Here is a 25,268-nt window from a genome sequence, read left to right as displayed (position 1 = left end):
ATATAGACAGGGAAGAATAGTTTGGCTTGTTCAACAGCACCTGTATCTTGAACACCTTCAAAAAGCCTTTGTATCCCTGACTTTCATCGAGTCTCTAAAATATAGTGCTATTTGCATTTGCTTATTTAAAAGGATGCTAACCCTTTCTTACTGACTAGATTCCTTAAGATAGGGGTCCCTTTTGGAATCAGGGAATGAGGCTATTTGTTGGCTAAATGTGCAGTCTTGGTCTCCATTAGAACTGGACAAGAGATAACAGGAAATAATGGAGGAGAGGTGCAGGTGGACAATAGATGCAGTTACCCAGAACACTTAAGAGTCATAGTAAGCTCAAGCTTTTCTATCAATTTTAGAGTGAACCAGATTTCATGATGAAAGAGGTAGAATTATAAATAGAACATTTGTAATGTGCAATTAGCATATGCATATAGTGGGCCTGAATTTGAATATCTCAAATGTTAAGTTTACTATATTTATCTCAGCCCATTAAACCTTACCACAGAGGAATATATGTATTTTTTTAAATGCTGGGAGTGTTTTTTTTTTTTTTTTAATATTTATTTATTTGGTCGATCAGCACACAGGATCTCTTTGCATCCTGAGGTGTCTTTCATTGCTGGGCATGGGCTTAGCTGCCCTATGACACGTGGGATCTTAATTAGTTCCCTGACCAGGGATTGAGCTTATATCCCCTGCTTTGCAAGGCATTTTCTTCCCACCAAGGAAGTCCCGAAAATACATATTTTTAAGAATAAAACCACAACATAACGTAAAAACAATGGCAGGACTCTGTAAACTGGTAATAGTTGAGAACAAAGCGATGAAAATGGAAAACAAACAGGAGCAAAAGGGCACAGTTAATTTAGTTAATACACACAATTGTGTAATGGAATTTCTATACATTTGTTATTGGTGGGGCCAACATGTTGGCTCTCAGTGTACCTAGTGTCCATTGTGATTATAAAAGCTAATTACTGGTACAAAGAAGGATATCCAGGGGATAAAATAAACTAACACATCTCAGGAAATGTTGTTAGTGTCTTAGTGTCGGGAGCAGTTACTTTCACCTACACGTTCTCTCCCTGCAGTGCTCTAGGCAGGGTAATGAGCAGCATCTTCGACTCTGGCGCTGTAATATCACAGTTAGGCATTTCACAGGGCTCTTAATTTCTATCATTCCTTAATGTAGGTCACAAAAGTGCAACTGTTGCATGTAAAGTGCAATTCAGTGGAACTAACTCTACTAAGTCGACTGAAGAGAAGGACTCATCGTACAAATGAGATTGCAGTTGGAGCTCTCAAGTATTCCTGTGTAGCCTAGTCATAAGTCTTAGAATATTCAGAACAGTGATTTTCAAATATTTTTATTTTTTTAATTTTGTTAGAGTATAGTTGATTTGCAATGCTGTGTTAGTTTCAGGTGTAGAGCAAAGCGTATCAGTTATACATATACATATATTCACTCTTTTTGAAATTCTTTTCCCATATAGGTCATTATGGAGTATTAAGAAGAGTTCTCTTTGCTATACAGTAGGTCCTTATTAGTTATATATTTTATATATTGGAGAAGGAAATGACAACCACTCCAGTATTCTTACCTGGAGAATTCCATGGACAGAGGAACCTGGAGGGCTACAGTCCATGGGGTGGCAGAAAGTCGGACACGACTGAGCAACTGAGCTCACACAAACACACACACACACATTTTACATATAGTAGTGTGTATTTGTTAATCCCAGTCTCCCAATTTATCCCTCCCCCCACTCCACTCTCCTTCCTGGTAACTGTTTCATTTCTACATCTGTGACCCTGTTTCTGTTTTGTTAATAAGTTAATTTGTACCATTTTTTAGATTGCACATGTAAGCAGTATCATATGATATTTGTCTTTCTGACTTCCTTTACTCAGTATTACAATCTCTAGGTCAATCCATGTGATTTTCAAATATTTTTAATTTTTGTAAAAGCTTTAATTTATTTTGGCTGTGCTTTGTCTTTCTTGTGTGTGGGCTTCTCACTGAGGGGGCTTCTCTTGCTGCAGACCACAGGCTTTAGGGATAAAGGCTCGATAGCTGTGGCACAGGGGCTTAGTTGCCTCGCAGCATGTGGAATCTTCCCAGACCAGGGACTGAACCTATGTCCCCTTCACTGGTAGGCAGATTCTTATCCACTGTACCACCAGGGAAGTCCCTCAAATATTTTTACATAGCCTAACCCTCTTGTCAAACAGTGCCTTCCATAGAAACATTTAAAGCTGGTACATTTGAGGATCAGCATTATGCTGTGGGCAATGTTCAGCCACATGGTCCCTCGTGCTCCATCTCTGGAGGCATCGTTGCAGATTCTGTCCTTGGCACAGAGTTGTGCCATATGCTTATATATATACAGTATCTATGATTTGACATTTATGTATGTGTGTGTTTAATGACAGATATATACAAGTAGAAACAAAATCATATTTGGTGAATCAAGACCTAAACCTGCACTTTGCACACCTATTGCCAGTTAACAGACATATTTCTACTTAATGTAAATCTCACACTGACTCCATTCTTAAATCTATGGTGACGTAGAAACTGAAGCTAAGGGACTTCCCTGGCCATCCAGTGGTTAGGACTCCAGGCTTCCAATGCATGGGGTGTGGGTTCGATTCCTGGTTGGGGAACTAAGATCTCAGATGCCACATGGCAAGGACAAGGCACATAACAACAACAAACGACCCCCGTGAAACTGAAGGTAAGAAAAGCAAAATGCTTTGTTTAAAGTCACGCTGATGTTTAAACCACAAAGCCAATGTTGTGGTTGAGGACTCAGTGACTTCAAAGTCCACATCCTTTCTACTATACCATGGTGCTGAATTACATGGCCAGGCTTATCACTCAGACCACAGGGGCTGGCTTATGCAATGCCTGTCATTTTCTACTCTTTATCCTTGAAATTGTCCTAAAAGGTATTAGTGGCAGAGTTCAATGGCAGTCGTTAGCCACATGAAATAAAAAGTGCATAACATCTTAAATGAGACCTTTTGAAGCCATTTTTTTTCTCCCAAACCTCACCATTAACACAGCACAACCTAGATTCCAGTCTCCAGTGTGTGTCTACATATAATTGCTGTTACTATTAATGAGACTTCTGTAGGCTCACAAAAGAAATAATGGGACCCATTGAATCCAAATTATGAATCCTTTAATAGTTCTTCCTAGTGAATAAGCAAACTGTATCCTGGTGATTCCTGTTGCATAGCCAACAATTGTTTAAATGCTGGGTCATTTGTGGGCATATGCTCCATCTGTCAGGTGTCACAGAAACCTAAGGATATAAAAAAGTCCTTCTACCACCTAATGGTTTTCATCTGTTTGGTGAATTCAAGAGTTGACCCTTTAGAAGCAATAGCTAACAAGGACATAGATCAAGGTGTTAATTTGGAAGGTGTTACAAAGAGAGGAAGCAAAACTGTCTATAAATAGAAGACTTTGGAAAGGGATGTGAGGTATTTGAAATTAATGGGCTGCTAGCAGACATACTTGGGTTCAAATATCTCCTCTCCTATTTGCTGTCTTGTGGTTTAAATAATCTGCCAAAGGATCAGCGTTCAATAAGAGGTTATTCATTTTCCTTCTTCCCATATATTTTATTTTCCAAAGAGGCAACAGCAGAATTCAGAAGAAAAAAAAAAAAAAGAATGATTATTTATTTGGAATGGAGGGAAAGATAATTGTAAGCCAATATGTTTACACAAACACAAGCACACATTTCTTTGAAATCCAAGACCGAACTCCATGGTACTGCTGCTTATTAGCTTGTGTGTGCTGGAGGAGTTTATTTAACTACTTTGTGTCTTAGATTTTCGACCTATAAGATGAGAGTAATAGAAACTCTTGGGTGTGAGGATAACATACTGCATGTTAGTCAATTAGTACAGTGCATAGTCCATAGTAGGTTCTACATATTTCCAGGTTTCTTCCTCTTCCATCTCTTCCTCTCACTCGTTTAACTTATCCTTCCATCTCCTGATCTGATCATGGTGAGAGTCATCTTTGAAATAATGTTAGAGATTTTGTTTTGCTTTTTTGCTCCTACTTCTGACTCAGAAGACAACTTCAGAAGTCAAATTATTTATGGAAGAAACAGTTATTTACTGTGAATCTTGATGTTAACATTTGATGATACACACTTCCTCTAAGGAATAGTATATTGCACTTTTGCAGAAAATGACCCTGCTTTAAAATCCTCTTAAAATTCATATTGTGTGAGGCTTTGAAATACATGTGTGGTGATTCCTCTCTAATTACATATCATGCATTAATTATTTCCTAATAAGCTCAAATGGAAAAAAAATAAAAATAGCACCAAAGTAATGTAATAGGAAGTTTTTTCCTTTCTCTGACTAAAACCAAAAAACAAGTAGACATAAGCTGTTGTTCAGTCACTAAGTTGTGCCTGACTTTGCAACCCCGTGGACTGCAGTACACCAGGCTTCTCTGTCCTTCACAGTCTCCTGAGGTTTGCTCAAACTCATGCCCATTGAGTCAGTGATGCCATCCAAATATCTCCTTCTGTCGCGCCCTTCTCCACCTGCCCTCAATCGTTCCCAGCATCAGGTGCTTTTCCAATGAGGTGGCTCTTCGTATCAGGTGGCCAAAGTATCGGAGCTTCAGCTTCAGCATCAGTCCTTCCAATGAATCTCAGGGTTGATTTCCTTTAGGATTAACTGGTTTGATTTCCTGGCTGTCCAAGGGACTCTCAAGAGTCTTCTCCAACACCACAGTTCAAAAACATCAGTTCTTCAGCACTCAGCCCTCCTTATGGTCCAACTCTTACATCCATACATCATGAATGGAAAAACCATAGCTTTGACTATACAGACCTTTGTCAGCCAGATGATGTCTCTGCCTTCTAATGTGCTGTCTAGGTTTGTCATAGCTTTTCTTTCAAGGAGTAAGCATCTTTTAATTTCATGGGTGCAGTCACCATCTGCAGTGGTTTGGAGCCCAAGAAAATAAAGTCTGTCACTGTTTGCATTTTTTCTTTATATTTGCCACGATGGGACCCAATGCCAAGATCTTAGTTCTTTTAATGTTGAGTGAGGACTTCCCTGGTGGCTCAGACAGTAAAGTGTCTGTCTGCAATGCGGGAGACCAGGGTTCGATCCCTGGGTCGGTAAGATCCTCTGGCGAAGGAAATGACAATCCACTCCAGTACTATTGCCTGGAAAATCCCATGGTCAGAGGAGCTTGGTAGGCTACAATCCATGGGGTCGCAAAGAGTCGGACACAACTGAGAGACTTCACTTTCACTTTCACTTAAAGCCAATAGGCGTAGGTATCCTCCTCCAAATGGTGGCTTGGTCTGGTAGGAGCTGAACATTTTAGTTTTGAGTTATTTACTATTGCTGACAATCATGCATTTTTCTGTTGAGATCGAGTCTGGACTAGGATCATGAAGAGTACTGAATATTCTGAATTCTGTTCGCTTCTGGATGTTCTATTTAAACAACAAAAAGCTCCTTTATTCTTTTTCTTACATTTTGTCTTGTTATTTAATGTCTGGCTGTATCTGATAGGCGTTTGACAGTGTTGCCACCTCATGGTCTCTCAGGCTTTAATTGGACAGTGGCAATCTTCAATTAGTGTAAAGCGCGCAGCTCTTTGGACAGCCTCTGCGATTTCTCTCACATGTATATTGTAATTAGTGTGTACCTCAGTGTGTAAGACTGTAAACATATGCTATATATTTGAATAAGAGTGCTGTCAACACTTTATTTTAGAAGTGTATTAATTATGACTGAATAATAATGTGGATGCTAACGCGGAGCAGTATCCTGTGCCTGGTTGATATTTACATTACCGAATGCATCTCATTTTCAGAAGGATGAATTTTAAAGTAGGGAACAATTAGCGACTTTATAGAAATTGTATATTAAGAGTGTCTTACGAATAATCCTCCTCAAGACGACTAACAGCTCTTTATTTTAAATTGTTTCTTTGCCAAAACAGGCAGAGATGTTAAAAATAGAAGGTTGAATTTTAGTTTGACTTGCAGCAACTACAGATGACTACATGCCTGGATAAGAAGATTTTTTAAAGTGTTTATAACGTTTTTTTTTCCCTCACGGAGACTAATATTCATTTATCTTGATTGTATTGCTCCATCAATCACCAAGATCCTGTATATTTATGAGTGCAATTTTTGAGTATGATGTCTTTTAACCTTCACATGAGCACACACTGATGATGCCTAGGAAGATTATTATTTTCAGCAACTTTCAGTAGACTGGGAGAAGTCAGGGGCGGAAAAGAAACTTCGTTATTGAATGTTCCAAGTTCCTGTGGATCACGAGCAGGCAAATTTGGCCTGATATTTAATTCTATATAAGAACACTTAAGATGTTTCCATGGGGAAAGGTTTCTGGTGGCTCAGCGGTGAAGAATCTCCCGGTGATGCAGAAGATGCAACCAGAGCCACAGGTTCAGTCTCTGGGTTGGGACGATCCCAGGGAGAAGGAGATGGCAACCCACTCCAGTGTTCTTGCCTGGAGAATTCTGTGGACAGAGAAGCCTGGTGGGTGACAGTCCATGGGGTTGTAAACAGTTGGATGCGACTGAACAACTAACACTTTCTTATTAGTAGATTGTGATTTGCAAAGTGTATCTAATGATTTTCTAGCTTGACATAGTTGTCTCTTAACTCCCTACCTCCACCTGCTAGGCTTGCTATATTTCCCCAGAGCTTTTTCTGCTGGCAAGGGCAAGCTTTCTTCTTTCCGGCCCCTCCCCTTCCCTTACCCTAGGGAGTTTTCTCTCATTAGGCTCCTCCCCACGGGGGAATTTGGCAACCTAGGACCCTGAGGTTAATTGGATGTCACAGGTTGCCAGAGGTCATTAGACCTAGGACTCTGTTTCCTCCTGTGTGCTGCAGGCATTACAGCTCTCACTTTGGCTTCAATTCTCACAAGGTTCCTATTAAACAAACAGTAATAGATGAAATGTATATTTTTTAAAAAATTCACTGAACAGGTTATACTTTTGTAAACAGTACCTTTGGTTACAGGTACTTCTATTTTTCTTCATCCATGTTTGGTTCTGGCACACAGTGCTAAAATAATAAAATGAACATGAACTTGAGAAGCAGATAGACTTGGATATCTATCCATTCTTCATCCCTTTCTACATGCGATATTGAGCAATTGTTTAAAATTCTAATCCTTAGATTCTTAGTAAATAAACTGAGGAGTTGAATATGTCACTCATAGGGTTGTTGTGGCACTTATAGAAAATAAGAGACCTAGAGTCCGTCAGACAGAGTGAAGTCAGAGAAAGAAAATTAAATGTATATTAATGCATATATATGGATTCTAGAAAAATGGTACAGATGAACCTATTTGCCAGGCAGGAATGGAGATGCAGATGTAGAAAGTAGGCTTGGGGACACAGCAGGGAAGAACGGGGGACAGGAAGTGAGTGAGTAGCATTGACGTATATACACTGACACTGCCGTGTGTAATGTAGATTACTAGTGAGAAGCTGTTGTATAGCGCAGGGAGCTCAGCTTGGTGCTCACTGATGACTTAGAAGGTAGGATTGGTGGGGAGGTTGGAGGGAGGTTCAAGAGGGAGGGAATATAATCATACGTATAGCCAATTCACTTTGTTGTACAGTGGAGACTATTGCAACATTGTAAAGCAAGTATACTCCAATTTAAAAAAGGAGAAAATAAACGTATCTAGTATAAGGAAGCTTTTGGTCTTAGGAAAATGACTGAATAAGCAAAGAATGTGGCAGCTACCCATGCCTGGGTATCTGGGGTAACCATGTATTTTCTGAGGGAGCATCCATGACAGAATACTGAGGAAGTAAAGCAGCTTATGCAGAATGGAAGGACGTGTCTAAATAAGCACAGGCTCTTTGAACTATTCAACGTCTGAGAAGTCATTTTGTACTTTATTTTATAAGTGAAGGAAGGTACAATTAGAAAGGGTACAAGGTTTACCCACAGACCCTAGATAACTGATATATAAACTTAGCAGCATTTCAACAATTCTATAATTGTACTGATTGGAAGTATTACATTAGTTTTCTGTGGTTGCTGTGACAAATTACCACAAACATAGTGGCTTAACATGACATGGATGTATTATCTTATAATTGTATAGGTCAGAAATCAACATAGGTCTCTCCAGGCTAATATAAGTCATCTGCATGTGTTCTTTTCTGAAGCCTCCAGGGAGAATCTGTTATTTCTTTTTAAACCTTTCAGTCTAGAGGCTACTCATTTCTTGGTTTTTGGCTCTTCCTTAAATCTTCAAAGTGAGCAGACTTGAATCTCTCTGACCATTATTCTGCAATCATATCTCCCTCTGACCCCAGACAGAAGAAATTTCTTAAAGGATACATATATTTAGATTGGGCACACCTGGATAACCCAGAATAATCTACCCATTTCAGGGTCCTTAAATTAGTCACATACATAAAGGCCCTTTAGACTGGTAATGTAACATATTTATAGGCTCTACTAGTGAGGCCATGGATATCTTTGGGGGGCTATTTATCAGTCTATAGCACTTAGAATTGTAACATATCAGTAGCATCATTGTAAATTGCAGCCACCATTTTATATGAGTAAGGTATTCATTGATAAGTAGCTGGTGTGCTTTGGGAGGATATGTTAGTTTGCTGGAGCTGGCATAATAACATGTAGGAGACAGAGTAGCTTAAAGCAACAGAAGTTTATTTTCTTGCAGTTCTGGAGGCCAGAAGTCCAGCTGTCAGCAGGTTGGGTATCTCCCTAGGTCTCTCTCTTTGGCTTGTAGACAGCTGCCTTCCGGCTACCCTTTCCCATACCTACTCCATATGGTCTTTCCTCTGTGAGCCTGTGCCCCTGGTATCTCTCTGTGTGTCTAAGCTTCCTCTTCTTATAAGGACACAAATCAGATCGAATTAAGACCCATCTTAATGATCGCATTTTAACTTAATGGCTTTAAGCACCATATATGATCACATGCTTTTCTTTTTAAATTTTTATTGAAGTATGGTGATTTAACATATGTTATTTTCAGGTGTACAGCACAGTGATTCAGTTATTTTATATGTATGACATATATGTATTATATATACATATATATGAATGTATATGAATCTACATGCTGCCTGCAATGCAGGAGACCCAGGTTTGATCCCTGGTTGGCAAGATCCCCTGGAGAAGGAAATGGCAACCTATATCTATAAATATATATATGATATCATCACATTCTGAAGTACTGGGGGTTAGAACTTCAACATATTAATTTTGAAGAAGAAACTATTGACCTTCCAACAGAGGACCTGAAAGAATTATTTGTGTTTTTGTTTAAGAATGAAAAAAACTTCATTTTCATAAAAAAATACTAATAATATCATTATTATTGCAGGGGATGTCTGGATTTCCAACAGATCTATTTATAGTGTGAAAAGTAAGGGCATTTTCAGTTTTCAGGTTGTTGTTGCTGTTAGGGATTTTTTTCAGCTAACTTCTAAGCTTCGTTGACAGAATGGAGATGGAGTGGACAGACACATACGTACCCTCACACACACACACACACACACACATACACACACACATTCACTCTTAAACACACACATATTTATAGCACTGAAGGCTATATAAGCATCTAATTCCATAAGTGATGGTATGTTAGGTTCCATTTCCACATCATTATGGTTGTTAGTCGCTAAGTACTGTCTGACTTTTGCAACCCCATGGACTATATAGCCCTCCAGGCTCCTCTGTTGAGATTTCCCAAGCAAGAATTGTGGAGTAGGTTGCCATTTCCTTCTCCTGGGGATCTCCCCAACCCAGGGATGAAACACGGATCTTTTGCATTGCAGACAGTCTTCTGCACTGCAGGCAGATTCTTTACCAACTGAGCCACCAGGGAAGCCCCCACCCATCACTGTAGAAATACTGTAGGAATGATATTTGGAGGAGTAGAGTTAAAATAATTAAGAATGACTTTTACATACATACTATCCTTATAACAGTCAGGTAAATGTTTTTATAATGGTGCTAATGGCCTTGTTGGTATCATTTTAATAAGAAGAAACTAAAATAGGGAAATTTAAAGTGATTTGTCTGAAATCATATCTACCAGGTTTAATTCAAATCAGGTTTTCTGATTGTCATTTTTCAAAAAGGAAGGGTGTTTGTGAATCTATTTAATTAGCCATCCTCTCATCTATTTCTTTGTGTACCTATGCATTCTCCAACAAAACCGTTTACCTGCCCTTCCTCTTCCTCTTAATTTTTTATCATCAGCACATTTGTCCATTCATCTACCCGCACATCAATAATCCATTGATGAATAATCAATAATTCATCCACCCCTTGAGTTGTCAAACTTGCAAATGTGATTGTTTCTGTTAAATATGTGCTTTGATCATGACCCTCTTCTTTCTTATTGAGGCTGTGAATGAGACAGTTTACAGTGCTCAAGAGGTAGGAGTGGGTAACACAGCTAAGTTATTGTCAGGCTTTAAAATTTGGGTTTGTGGATTTCTTTGGCCATGCCACATGGCCTGTGGGATCTTAGTTCCCCAACCAGGAATTGAACCAGGGGGCTCTGCATTGGAAGCCTGAAGTCTTAACCACTGGACCACACTTATCAGGCTTTTTGATCACATAAAAAAATGATTTGCCAGTGTCAAATCCTATTCTATAGCCCAAACTAAATCCCAGGTTTATGTTATTTCATTTTTAACTTTAACTTCAATGGTCTTCCAAGTTCATGGCATTTTGATTACCTCACAGTCCCTTTATAAAGAGAGAATTTCAGAGAGAATAGATGACTGTCATTTGGTTATCCACTGTGTTCTTTCCCACTGTGATCTTGTCAGTTTTTGGATAACAAATTGCATCCTGTTTAGCAAGTAATTGTGATTACCACATCAGAAATTTGTCTCATATTTTCAACTCCTGTTGGGACTCTGGTTAATCAAGGTCTTTTCAAACATAAAGGACACTGACACAACCTTCTTAAATGTTTTCTCCTTTTTCCACAGTATAACTGAAGGTTATACTGGTCTCATCACTTCATGGCAAATAGATGGGGAAACAGTGGAAACAGTGTCAGACTTTATTTTGGGGGGCTCCAAAATCACTGCAGATGGTGACTGCAGCCATGAAATTAAAACACGCTTACTACTCCTTGGAAGGAAAGTTATGACCAACCTAGACAGCATATTAAAAAGTAGAGACATTACTTTGCCAGCAAAGGTCTGTGTAGTCAAAGCTATGATTTTTCCAGTAGCCATGTATGGATGTGAGAGCTGGACTATAAAGAAAGCTGAGCACCGAAGAATTGATGCTTTTGAACTGTTTTATTGGAGAAGAGTCTTGAGAATCCCATGGACTGCAAGGAGGTCCAACCAGTCCATCCTAAAGGAAATCAGTCCTGAATATTCATTGGAAGGACTGATGCTGAAGCTGAAATTCCAATACTTTTGCCACCTGATGTGAAGAACTGACTCATTTGAAAAGACACTGATGCTGGGAAAGTTTGAAGGTGGGAGGAGAAGGGGACAACAGAGAATGAGATGCTTGGATGGCATCACCGACTCAATGGACATGAGTTTGAATAAGCTCTGGGAGTTGGTGATGGGCAGGGAAGCCTGGCATGCTGCAGTCCATTGGGTCTCAAAGAGTCGGACATGACTGAGCAACTGAACTGAATTGAACTGAAGGTTTCAATCTAAATTGATCTTTGAATATTAATAATATCCTGAATATATGTTTTAAATATCCGTATCTATTTGAAATCTACTTCTTTTGTTTGGCTCTTAATCTTAGTTGTCTCCTTTTAGTCTTATTCACCTTGCTTACATTGTATATTATCAGATTATCTATTTATTTTGAATAAAATTTCCCTCTCTCATATCGATATCTGTCCTATTGATCTATCTATATATATATATATAGAAAGAGAAATAGAAAATTTTTCAAGAGATTTGAGGAGAGTGATGGTTGAGTTGAAAACTAAACATGCTCCAAGGATCTTTGTATAAGAATCTCTTATAATTTATAGTTGAGCTCCCAAGTACTGTGTCTGCTTTAGTATAAGACAAGGAATAGGACTCCGAGAGAGAATAATTTGTTACGTTTTCCCAAATCAGTCTTTTTAGTGAGAAACCCTGTGGTCCTTCCACCCACCTACTTACCAATATGTCCATTTGTTCATTCATGTGTTGATTCATAGAATTTAATGTGCTTTTGAACCTAAATGGAAAAATGGGATTGAGACTCTTACTCAGCCATCCCTCTATTATTTTTATGCATGCATTCCCCAATAAAACCATCTCTCCATCCATTTTCTTTCACTTAATTCTGTTAATGACCAGTTTCCTCATCCATCCAATTATTCATCCATCCATCCACTCCTTGATCCATTCACCTAAATCTCTTTTTAGTAATAGATACACAATTATTATCCACCCACACTCTGGCACACACAAGCATTTATTCAATGACACAATGCACGTTGACCACCCCCTTTTACTTCTAGGCTTACAGTTTTTGAATAACAAGAAATAAAAATGAAGTACACTTTAAACACCTTACAGTTTTATTTGTGAAATACACATCACTAAAGCTGAAAAAAGAGTAAAAGCTTCCAAATACATCTACTGCATGTACTTCCTAAACAGGTGAATAAGTACCAAATACGTGATTATATTCCCAATATAAGAATGTCCAATGTAAGAGTTTAAGCTACTTTGTACAAAGAGCATTTTAGTCAAGAGGTAACATTTTTGTATTTACTACAAAGTAATGCTCCATGTCAAATTCTGACCCCTAATATATTGTTAGGTGTATTTTTCTTGGAAAGAAGTTCCAGTTTTGGTAGAATCTATCATTGTAATTCCAAGATTCAGTCTCCACAAGAATCCACCCTATATGCAGTTTTGTTGGAATGTTTTAGTTCCTAGAAGAGAATGTGCTTTACTGATTATCTATTGGCATATTTTAAGCATTACAAAAACCCTATAGGTTTTGTAATGCTAGGTTGTTAAAACTGTTATTAAAACACTTTACAAACAAGGACACTGAATTCTGGAGAGATTAAGCAAATCCCTCAGTGTATTCTTGTTTGAATAGAAACAAGAATACACTGTCTCCTGGAGTTTGTCTCCTGGAGTTTGTTCAAACATGTGTATTGAGTCAGTGATGCCATCCAACCATCTCATCCTCTGTTGCCCTATTCTCTTCCCACCCTCACTCTTTCCCAGCATCAGGGTCTTTTCCAATGTGTCAGCTTCTCGCATCAGGTGGCCAAAGTATTGGAACTTCAGCTTTAGCATCAGTCTTTCCAATGATATGTCCAACTGAAAGGAGTTCACTGTCTTTTATGCCCCTATAGTTGCTTAAATATTGGAGTCTTGATCTCAGTACTTAAAAGAAAAAGAAATCTGAGAATATAAAAGTTAAGCATTCTCAGAACATGTTTAAGATCATTTTGGTAAGATAGTCATACTTATGTTATTTTTCCTATGACGTCATTATGGATTGGATCCATCTCCTTTCTCTGAATCCTATCAACACGGATAATTTGGCTTCACTTGCGTGTGGGTTTTTATATAAGGAGAAATTTTGCTTATCATGATCGCTCAGATAGTTGAAATGCTGGTTATGATCAAAACATTCCCTTTAAAAAAAATTGGACTTGGGAACTTTCTTTATTGGAGTCTGGCTAAGAGAGATGGATTTGCTGTAAACTTACATGTCATGTTTCCAAACCCATAAAGCTGTGGTCCAGAATGAAGAAAGTAGCAAATTTGCCAAGGTCATGAGTGTTGGCTTGCAAAGTCTTGGTAAACAGCCTGCCAGCCTCTTCTTGTCAATATTCTCTGTTTGCATCCCTATTAGTTGAGCATACTGCCTTTCTATTTCTGTCTCTATTCTATTTCAAGCTTTTATAGGACAAACTGTACTTATGGCTTCATGCACATGGCTTCTAAATGTCTCTAAGAAATGCCTATTGCTGTTGAGGGACAGAGTAGGGAGCCTGCTCCAGCCCATCTCCTTCTCATACAGTGAAATAGGAAACCCCCAGGCTAACTAGGTATGCAGTCCTGGGGGTTTCTCTGGAAAGATGCCAAAATGTATAGGCTGTGAAATCTGATTTACTGAGTTACATCTGCTTCTGTTATTTGTTAATTATGTGAACTTGAGAAAGTCCATCTATTTACAGAACCTGTGCCTCTCATCCTTGTAAAATCACTGACAAGGTGCAGGACATTATGATAGATCCTGTACAGACACAACAGCCATTAGGCTTTACTGAGCATCTGCTATGTTCCAGCTACTATGTTTGTTGTTGAGAAGACTGTTGAATAACATACCTGGAGGCCCTGTCTTTGTGGCACTTACTATCTTAAACAGTAGCACAAGTATTACATTCCTAATTCTGACGATCAATTCAGATTCCTGCAGCCAGAAGCAGCAGTTCACTCAGACTTGCTTCCAATTTTCTGTTTCTCTGGGAATTGCTCCCCTTGGCCAGGGTAAGGTGTTCGGCACTCACATCAGCAGCTAACACAGAGTGCAAAGACCGCACATCTGAGATATCAGGATGCTACGCATTTGTCTCCTGTAAAACATCAGAATTTTTTTGTCAAAGTAGAAGTTCACCTCCAGTGTAAGATGCTCTGTTCTAGTCTCTTAATTGGTGATTGTGTCTTCTTCACCCTTTCACCCTGTAAGACAAATTTCAGGGTAATTTGGTTTATATGAAAATGAAGGACTGTTATCATTTCACTGAATTATTTCTTCAGAGTGTATGATCACACACATAAGTGCATATTCCCAACTCAATCTTACTAACATGCTGGGGTGTTTTTTTGTCTATTACTGAGCTGTATAATTTGTTTCTGCAAATTGTTAAGAATGATGTGACTCAGAAATAGAGAACAGATTTGTGGTTGCCGGTGTGTGCTGGGGGAGAACAAGGGAGGGAAGGATTGGGAGTTTGGGCTTAGCGAGGAAAAGTGTTATATATAGAATGTGTAAACAATAAGGTCCTGCTGTATAGCACAGGGAATTCTATCCAATATCCTGTGATAAACCATAACGAAATGGAATATGAAAAAAGCATATCAGTCTATCTATATGAGTCACTTTGATATATAGCAGAAATTAACCCCACATTGAAAATCAACTCTACTTCAATCAAGCAAATGGAATATAAGGTGGCATGACTGGATGAAATAATTATTTAGATTTGCTAAAGTGGTGCAACATTTCAGCATATAAAGGCATCTTACAAGCGATGTGAGTCCAACCTCACTCCTCCTACTCCATCTCCCACCATCGTATTATGATTAATTTAGCTCTTTCCTGGGTCGGGAAGATCCTCTGGAGAAGGAAATGGCAACCCACTCTAGTACTTTTGCCTGGAAAATCCCATGGATGGAGGAGCCTGATAGGCTACAGTCCATGGGGTCGCAAAAAGCTGGACACGACTGAGTGACTTCACTTTCACTTTCAAAGCATCAAGAACCCACGATTGTCTAGTTCTACTTGAATACAGTGATGGAAGCAAACTCGTTCTTAAATGGACCATTTCATGTTGGGTCAGCATCTTTTGTGAGATGTTCTATTGTGTACAAAAAGACTGACCTACAGGTTAAAATAAGTAGACTTCAAGTCAAACTTCTGGTTCTTCTGGTGGGGGAGCAGTTTAGAAACAGGAATGTTTTGTTTTCGTCTATCAATTTGCTCTTTCTCCTTACCTGCCCTTTCACTCCCCTAGTAGCCTAAATGTATGCCTGATTTAGAGTGAAGTCCTGCATTCTTTATCATTTTGGTCAAAAATTTATACTCTGTTACATTTCTGGTCCCACCTTTGATATTAATTGGTTGCTGCTGCTGCTGCTAAGTCGCTTCAGTCGTGTCCGACTCTGTGTGATCCCATGGACGGCAGCCCACCAGGCTGCCCCGTCCCTGGGATTCTCCAGGCAAGAACACTGGAGTGGGTTGCCATTTCCTTCTCCAATGCATGAAAGTGAAAAGTGAAAGTGAAGTCACTCAGTCGTGTCTGACTAGTAGCGACCCCATGGACTGCAGCCTACCAGGCTCCTCGGTCCATAGGATTTTCCAGGCAAGAGTACTGGAGTGGGTTGCCATTTCCTTCTCCAATTAATTGGTTACCATTTAAGAATTAGATTATCCATCCATTCATAACTGATATAGATCATTAGCCCGAAGCACCTGTGTCTCCCTGATGGGCACCTACTAGATACTGAGAACAGAGTGTAAGATGTGACTTTAAGTGTGCTAAGCTTGCTCTTCTCTCCAAGGGAGAATAGATTGATGAAAACCAGGAATCAGTAAGTGAGAGGATTCATGTTGCAGTGATCCTTGTTAACCCCTTTGGGTTCCAAAGATGCTGATTCTCTCCCAGTAACTCTAGAGGAAGACAGGAAACTTGAGAAACTCTCCTCGGATGTCCTTTTGGATTGAGTGGAACTTCAAAGTAAGTTCCAACGTCAGAGCTACAGATGTTCACATGAGGAACTGATTACCCCCATTTCACTGAGTCCTATTCTACATCACTCACTCTCCAGGAAGAGGTTGACAAGCATGGTAATTAAGTCATTATTTGGTATTAAGATAGGCGCTCAGAGGAGACTTTATCTTCTCTTTGCCCTACTGTATTGATACGAGAAGCACTTCAGTGTCCTCAAGAATTCTGCAGAAGAAGGTGGAAAAGTAGTTTGTACTTTCACTTTTGACAGCCACAGAACTATCTTCGGTCATTTGATCTTTAAGGATAAATTTACTAATTTTAAATTCAGGAAGAAATTGAACATTTAGAAAAGCGAAAGGGTTATTTTCTTCTAGCCTCGATAAGCAGAAAATGCCACAAATTCAAAGTAGTTTAGCGTTTCATAATAAGTTGGCTGAAATCACTAGATGTTAGATTAGTTTAGCTGCTTTCTTCTCTTATTTTAAGGACAATATAGGCTCAGTATAGAAATTTAGAAGAGTAAAATACACACTGTCTGTAGTACAATTAAACGGGGAGTAGCCAGTGCTTATATTAGTTTTGACTAGTCTCACTGCACACTTAAATTCAAAAAATGAATGCAGTATTTTATTTTAAATAAAAAGTTAAGTATCTAATTTAAAAAAGAGAGATGGGTGACACTGAAGAATAGGCTGGGAGGGGCTCTTATTCTGAGGACAGTGCAATGTGAGTATCAGGCACTTTCCTCTGTTGTCGTTATTCATCCATTGTCATCCATCCACTCGTCCTTCCCTTGATGTTCCCTCTGCTGTGTCTCAGGAGTTCTGCTAAAATTGAATGCAGAATTGAAGGAACTCAAGGGTTTTATGTTTAGAGTAGATAAGGTTTCAGCTCACTAGACCTCACATTGCTAAATTTCTTCACTCTTCTTTAAATTACTATTTTGAAAATAAAATGAGACAGTGTTCTTTCCTTCCCTTCCTTTACATTCACCTTACTCCACAAATACTTTCTGAGCCCCAAGAGCATGACAGACACCTTACTAGGCAAGGGGAATGCAAAGGAAAGTGGAAATGCAAATGTTTCCTCCCATGGCTTTTAAAGTTTTAAACTTGTAATTAGCGGATATTATGCAAATATATGAAAGATAGTGAGGGTGTTTTTACACTGATGCTCACAATTCAGCTCAATTATGTTGTAGTCCTGCTATGATCCCTGCAATCGAAGACGCAACATGAATGACCAGTGAATGACCACGATTGCTCACTGTATACCCGACACTCGGTGCTCCTCGCCACGGCTGCAGGGAGTGACCACAGGGCTTCATCTGGTTGTAGGTGACACAGCCCGTGGGTGCTGGGCTGAGCTTGGAATCCCAAATTGAGGTAGCGTTGTGAATTGATGTCTTCAGTTTTCCTCTGACTTCCCCTTTCCCTTTGCTTTTAAGCCTTGTGCTAATGGGTGCCTACCTACCTCTGTGATTTACCAAAACAAAACTATTATGATGCCAGGCTTCTTACTGAAACTGGGTGAATATGGATTGTTGTTGCCTTTATAGTCAGATCTGAACTCTGTAAAATTCTACATAATCTGACCCCTTCCTGGCTTTCTATCCTTATTTCTTGTTACCTCTCTTTTTCCTAAAGTCAGTACACAGACTCTGTAAATCATCTTCAGCTTTTCTCACTCAGTATGCTGTGACTTATCTGCGGATCTTCACCCGTACGTTTACCTGTGCTTGAAGAGTATCCCCTCCCGCTTTGCGATCTGAAATTTTAACCATTATTTTTTGAAACTAATATTCTCCAGGCCAGAATACTGGAGTGGGTAGCCTTTCCCTTCTCCAGGGGATCTTCCTGACCCAGGAATCGAACCGGGGTCTCCTGCATTGGAGGCAGATTCTTTACCAACTGAGCTATCAGGGCTCAGGGCTTTACCAACTGAGCTAAAACAATAACTTTATTTATTTATTTTTGGCTGTGCTGAGTCTTCGTTGCTGCATGGACTTTTCTGTAGTTGTGGCCCTCAGGCTTCTCAGCGTGGGGGCTTCTTGTGTGGAGCCCAGGCTCTAGGGTGTGCGGGCTTCGGTAGTTGAGACACCTGGGCTCAGCTGTTGTGGCTCCCGCTTTAGAGCACAGGCTCAGTAGTTGTGGTGTGTGGGCTTGGCTGCTCAGCAGCATGTGAACACGTGACTCCTGCACTGGCAGGTGGATTCTTTATCATTGAGACACCAGGGAAACCCAAATCATTACTTTTTTGTAGTGGCCTTTGCTGTACCCCACACTCCATTTTGTGAGTTAAATAAATTTAACCTATGCACTCCATCGCCACCTCCCCCTACCACCCCAGCTTTCTTTCTGTATCAGAGCCTTGGGGCATGTATTTGAATCCAGGAAATTTACTTTAAACCTTCTGCTGTTAAGATTGCCACTTGCTGATAGTAAATTCTATGGAAAAGTTCCCTAAAAATCTCTGAATTTCAGTCATTTCGTTGTTGAAATGCAGGGCTGGTCTCTGGTTGGCTGTGAGAATAGATGACATAAGTAGATGCAAGATGTTTACCAGATAATAAGTAGTCAGTAGTGTGACAGTAATAGTAACAGTAACAATAACAAATATTTTCCGTGTGTGTTATCTCCCACAAAGCTGTGGGTCTTTGAGGGCAGAGACCATGTCTGTGTTGCTTATAATCATGTTTGGTGCATAATTAACCAGTGAATGGATGAGGTCTTTGTACCACAGCCAGGCCAACATCTTACCACTGCAGCCGATTTGCATGTGGCCCTTATCCTGGTATAATTAGCAGAAGCAGCCCTTAGGAGAGATGGTCCTCACACTTGCAGATGATGCACGATGTGTGAAAGTTTGGGATGTCTTCGGCATCATGATCTCACGGAGAAGGTCCTGGGGTGGGTTGACAGAACAGTCTTGATACACTGAAGTGAGCAGGTTTAAACAGATACATGGAGACCAACCAAGAGAGCAGCAGCTTATTAGCATGTATTCTGATTTCTCAGGACCAGATGTGGAGTCTTATGAACATTTGCCCCCTGTAAATTGCTATTCTTACACACCCACAGGTCTTTATTTGTAATGTTAAGTTGGTTACTTCAATGAGCCATGTGCAAGTGTGTGTGTGTGTGTGTGAATATTAATAACCAGATGAAAGGAATGAATATAGAAACACAATGCTCTGCCTTTTAAGATCATGAGGGCTCTGGATTTTGCAGAGATTTGCTAAAAATAATTCTCCAGAAGAAAGAGAAACTACACAGTATTTGCTAAGAGCTTTTTTCTCCATTTTTTCAGGATGGAATTTTGGAAACTTTTCACTCAGCTCGTAGATAGGCTTTATTATAATGTTTTCAGTTAGTTGTGTATAGTTGAGGATGTTATGAAGTAGAAACAGCTTCAGTTATTGTACAGTTAATATTTAATTTTTCTGTTTTTCAAATAGATCATCTCAGATTATAAAACCAATTCTGCAAAATAGGTGTCTTATCTCCATATTAGAGGCAAAGTAACTGAAGCTCAAATAAATGTGTTAATTTCTTCAGTTCACGTAGTTAGCGAGATCTGTCTTACTTAGCTTATTGTTTTTTCAAAACCTATGCTGTTCCCTTCTCCCTCAGTTATTTCTAAATACAAAGGAAAGGACCATCAAAATCTAAGAGTATGATATGATTTACTAATCAGAGGCTATTGATAAATGTATGGAAAATATGGCACAAATAAGTTCTAACATAAATAATAACAGCATTTTGAATGACTTAATTTTTGATAGCAAAACTGTGATGGTCAAGAGTGACGCATGTCAATACATTCTGACTCTCAGGAATGCATGTATATGAATGGGAACATCCATGAACCATACTTTATTCAAATTTTTCTTTTTTAATAAAAATGCTAATAGAATATTAAAATGCACATAAATTAAAATGATCATAAATTTGGATTAATACCACATTAATGAATTTATTCCTACATTCATTAAGATAAAGCGGCATTTCAACATTTCCTCTTGTTAATAAGTTTAGTACAATAAATGAAATGGATACAATTTGAGGTTCAATAAATATTTGATGTAATCTTATGCTTTAACTTTTTAAAATATTCAGAAGTAAAATAGGCGATCTAGATGCATTTGGATGCGTCATTGCTGTTTTATGTCTTTTGTATAATCTTTTCTTTTCATTTATTGAGGAGCTAAATAAAATTTAAATTGGCAAAGAAAGTGATAAAATCTGTTCTGAATAAAAAGTGATCCCAAGAGAATGCAATGCCTTTTGAGTTTCTAGGAGTTTCTTTGCACAAGACTTTTTTCTTCAATTTATACATATATATATTTTAAGGAACAGGTATTTAAAAATCTCATGATGCAAGAACTAACTATGCACGTGTGCTTAGTTGCTCAGTCGTGTCCAGCTCTTTGTGACCCCATGGACTGTAGCTCGCCAGGCTCCTCAGTCCATGGGGATTCTCCAGGCAAGAATACTGGAGTGGGTTGCTATGCCCTCCTCCAGGGGTCTTCCCAACCCAGGGATAGAATCCAGGTCTCCTGCATTGCAGGCGGATTCTTTACCATCTGAGCCACCAGGGAAGCCCAAGAACTAATTATATTGGCATTTAAATAATTGTGTTTATATGAAAATATGTGCATTTAGGCAATATTTTACAACTATAATCCAATGAGTTTTGCTTTTAAAAATGCGAATTAAAAATATATTTTCTTGCTTTATTTTTTAATAGGAGTCTATATATATAGTGTAAAGAAAAAGCACCATATGTCAGAACACTTTTGTTTCCCTCCTGAGAATAAACTATGAAATTTTGGGATTCTATTTTCCCCAGTACATACCAAAATGTTTTAGGCAGAGTAGGTGTTCAATAAATATTTGATGCCATGATTGAAGATGGATCTGAATTCCTGCTGCAAAATTTTTATTTCTCAAAGAAGTCTCATTTCTGGAAAGTGTGCTCCCATAATCTGTTCTCAGTCATCTTTGTAAAATGGGAATAATCTTCCTGGACTAGAAGAATTATACAAATCAAAGTGGAAAAAAAAACTTACACAAACAGAAGGTCTTAACATCCATCCGATTGTTAGAATTATGGCACGTTACGAATACAGGAGCCAGAGCTGAGTTGAACTTTAGGCCCACTGCACTCGTTTCCATCAAAAAGAATCTGTGGAGATGTTACAATATACCTTCCCTTTTCCTATGTTTCATATGAAATATTCTAATTCAATGACTTTTGGAAAAAATGAAAAGAATTAGTACATGAGAAGTGGTTCACACAGTTTTTGGCACACAGATAGTAGCCCATAAAAATAAATAATAATGGGATGACCCACAGAGATGTTATGGGGAAGGAGGTGGGAGGGGGGTTCATGTTTGGGAACACATGTAAGAATTAAAGATTTTAAAATTAGAAAAATAAAATAAAATAAAATAAAAAAAAATAATAAAATAAAATAAAATAAAATAAAAATAAATAAATAAATAATAATAATAACTTTAAACATATTAACAAATTGAAAAGAATGCATACATTTTTATGTATTATTATCAATCTTTTTATCACTCTAATTGCACATCAGTTCATACTAAGCAAGTAAATATATGAATAAATTGAAGGAACACATATTTTAGTGTTTTCTGCTCAATATTTTTATCATTGTAAATGTGTATCAATTTATACTGAACAGGCCAGAGTATTTTTTAAAGGCATTCAAACGTATTTGTTGACTCTCATTATACTTGATATACAGAGGGTTGCACAGACTCTCTGTGCAGCTGCTGTTGGCAGAAATTGATGAAGTTATAATCAATGTAGAAAGAAACAACTTTATATTGGAACATGAGGTAGCCAAAACATACTTTGCAAATTGCCACATCACTAACCAATGTCCCCTTTCATTTTAGCTACACACAGACCTGGATCCTGGGAGCAAAAAAATCAAATACATCCTGTCAGGCGATGGAGCTGGGACTATCTTTCAAATAAATGACGTAACAGGAGATATCCATGCTATAAAAAGACTTGACCGAGAGGAAAAAGCTGAGTACACCCTAACAGCTCAGGCAGTGGACTGGGAGACAAATAAGCCTCTTGAGCCTCCTTCTGAATTTATTATTAAAGTCCAAGACATCAACGACAATGCCCCAGAGTTTCTCAACGGACCCTATCATGCCACCGTGCCAGAGATGTCCATTTTGGGTATGTATGCTTCCATTTTCACAGAACTATTAAGAATCATCTTTAAAATAGCTTTTGGCATTAGGGATAGTGTGTGACTGAAGAAGAGACATTTATTACCATCTTATCTCTAATTTGCATTTCCAAATCCCCATTTTTGGCCTCAGTTCCACAGCTCAATAGCTTTAGTCCCTGAGTAATAGGAACTAACGAAGCAGTTTTATTAAAATCTCTCTCCTTGCACGACAGTACTTCAATAGGCTGAATTTGTATTCCTCTCATAGACCTGCAGTTCGAGTATTGTTACTGAGGCGGATTTATCAAGATTTGTTCCAACATGCCAGACTAATCCTATTGATATTTGCTTGATGTTTAATTATTTGTTTGTGTGTATTCACATGCAGATATAGCACATAGAGAAATAGAAAACCATCTAGGTCTGTAGTCAGCCAGCTATTGCATTGAGCTGGTGGGTAGAGTCTAGAGTGGATTAGGAAATCAGCTACTAGAGGCTTGTGTGTTGTGCTTATCTTACTTGAACTGAACTTTTAAAAGAATACTTGCTGTCACCAATGACTCACTCCCACTTTTTGTGAGCCATTGAAATATTCATTATACTCTACAGAACAACATTTATTCCAAACATGGTTTTCTACCTTTTCCTTCCCTTTTTTTGTGTTGGCTTATTTATCCCCAAATCAGTGTTATCTGGTAGTTCAGCTGGTAAAGAATCTGCCTGGAATGCAGGAGACAACAGTTCTATTCCTGGGTTGGAAAGATCTTTTGGAGAAGGGGTAGACTACCCAGTCCAGTATTCTCTGGCTTCCCTGGTGGCTCAGATGGTAGAGAATCCGCCTGCAATGCGGGAGACCTGGGTTTGATCCCAGGGTTGGCAAGATTCCCTGGAAAAGGGAAGTTACCCACTCCAGCATTCTGGCCTGGAGAACTCCATGGGCGGAGGAGCCTGGCAGGCCACAGTCCATGGGTTGCAAAGAGTTTGACACGACTGAGTGACTTTTCACTTCACTTCATCCCCAAACTCTGGCCTTGATACAGGAATTCCTGACCCAGGACTTTATACCAGGATAAAAGGAAATTTTAGAGTTCTTACTTGTCTGACAAAAGTAGTAGACGGAATCCAAGATCCAGCGCCCAAGATCACCAAAGTCATTCCTAAGCATACAGTGGATGGAATGGATACCCTAGTTTGTTTCAGACTGCATTTAAGGCAACCTATAAAGATATAATGTATGCAGCAAAATCACATGAATTAGAAGTAGGTGAACATAATGTGATAAAACACACACACACACACACAAATAGAGATACAAATCAAAAACCCAAATTAGGTAAATAGTTTGGCTTCATTTGATCTCTTTTTTTTTAACCTACACTATAACTTTGGTAGATGTACCTATTGCAGCAGCAAATCAGAATTGACTTCAGGTGTTCACATCTTACCAGTGTATTTCTTCTACCTAGACCCTATTTTGTCTGTTTCTTGTGTGAAGAATCCTACTTTTATGTATTTTTTTCCCTTCTTGTCAAAATCAAATCACTCCACTATGGTAGGCTGAAACGACACTTTTTCTAGGAAAAGTTTGTGGGAAACTTCTAAGGATTTCTAGCAGGAAGTTATTTCTCTTCCATCACTACTGCAACAGAAAGGAACCCACGAACAATCAAAAACACCTTCATGTTCATACTTCTTTTAAATTCTGACAGGTAAACAGGAGCTGAGAAATACTATATTTTTTTTTCTTTCTTTTTATTTGCTTCTTATTTCATCAAGTTATTTAGGGCAGAGAACTTGCCTAATCCATCTTTAAAAAAAAAAACTTTTTATTGTATATCGAGGTATAGATGATTGACAATGTTGTGATAGTTTCAAGTGGAACAGTGAAGGGGACTCAGCCATGCATGCATGTGTATCCATTCTCCCCCAAGTTCCCCTCCCCTCCAGGCTGCCACATAACATTGAGCAGAGTTCCATGTGCTGCACAGTAGTCCTTCTTGGTTATCCATCTTAAATATAGCAGTGTGTCCCTGTCCACCAAACTTCCAAACTATTCCATCCCCCTAGCAACCATAAATTTGATCTGTAAGTTTATGAGTCTTTCTCTGTTAGTGTAAGGTAGTTTTAAAGGACTATTACCACTTACAATACATAGAGAATTGTTGTTGTTTAATTGCTAAGTCGTGTTCAATTCTTTATGACCCCATGGACTGTAGCCTGCTAGGCTCCTCTGCCCATGACATTTCCTAGGCAAGAATACTGGAGTGGGTTGCCATCTCCTTCTCCAGGGGATCTTCCTGATCCAGGGAGAGAACCCACGTCTCCTGGATTGGCAGATTAATTCTTTACTGCTGAGCCACCTGGAAGCCCCACATACAGAATACTTAATTACAAATAAATGATCAACTGCTGCTGCTGCTGCTGCTGCTAAGTCGCTACAGTCGTGTCCGACTCTGTGCGATCCCATAGGCGGCAGCCCACCAGGCTCCCCTGTCCCTGGGATTCTTCAGGCAAGAACACTGGAGTGGGTTGCCATTTCCTTAGAAAGCTGCTATTT

General features: G+C 38.9%; 1 protein-coding gene across 1 annotated transcript in view; it reads left to right on the top strand.

The window, feature by feature from the left end:
* Positions 1-25,268, top strand: part of CDH8 (cadherin 8) — a 380,788-nt gene that overhangs the window by 102,860 nt on the left and 252,660 nt on the right. Inside the window, exon 2 of the mRNA XM_052655404.1 lies at positions 22,422-22,716. Within this exon, the coding sequence (XP_052511364.1) occupies positions 22,422-22,716 (295 nt within the window). The remainder of the gene's footprint in view (positions 1-22,421; positions 22,717-25,268) is intronic.

The sequence above is a fragment of the Budorcas taxicolor genome, chromosome 18, assembly GCF_023091745.1.
Source record: "Budorcas taxicolor isolate Tak-1 chromosome 18, Takin1.1, whole genome shotgun sequence".
NCBI lineage: Eukaryota > Metazoa > Chordata > Mammalia > Artiodactyla > Bovidae > Budorcas > Budorcas taxicolor.
This window is presented reverse-complemented; position numbering and strand designations above follow the sequence as displayed.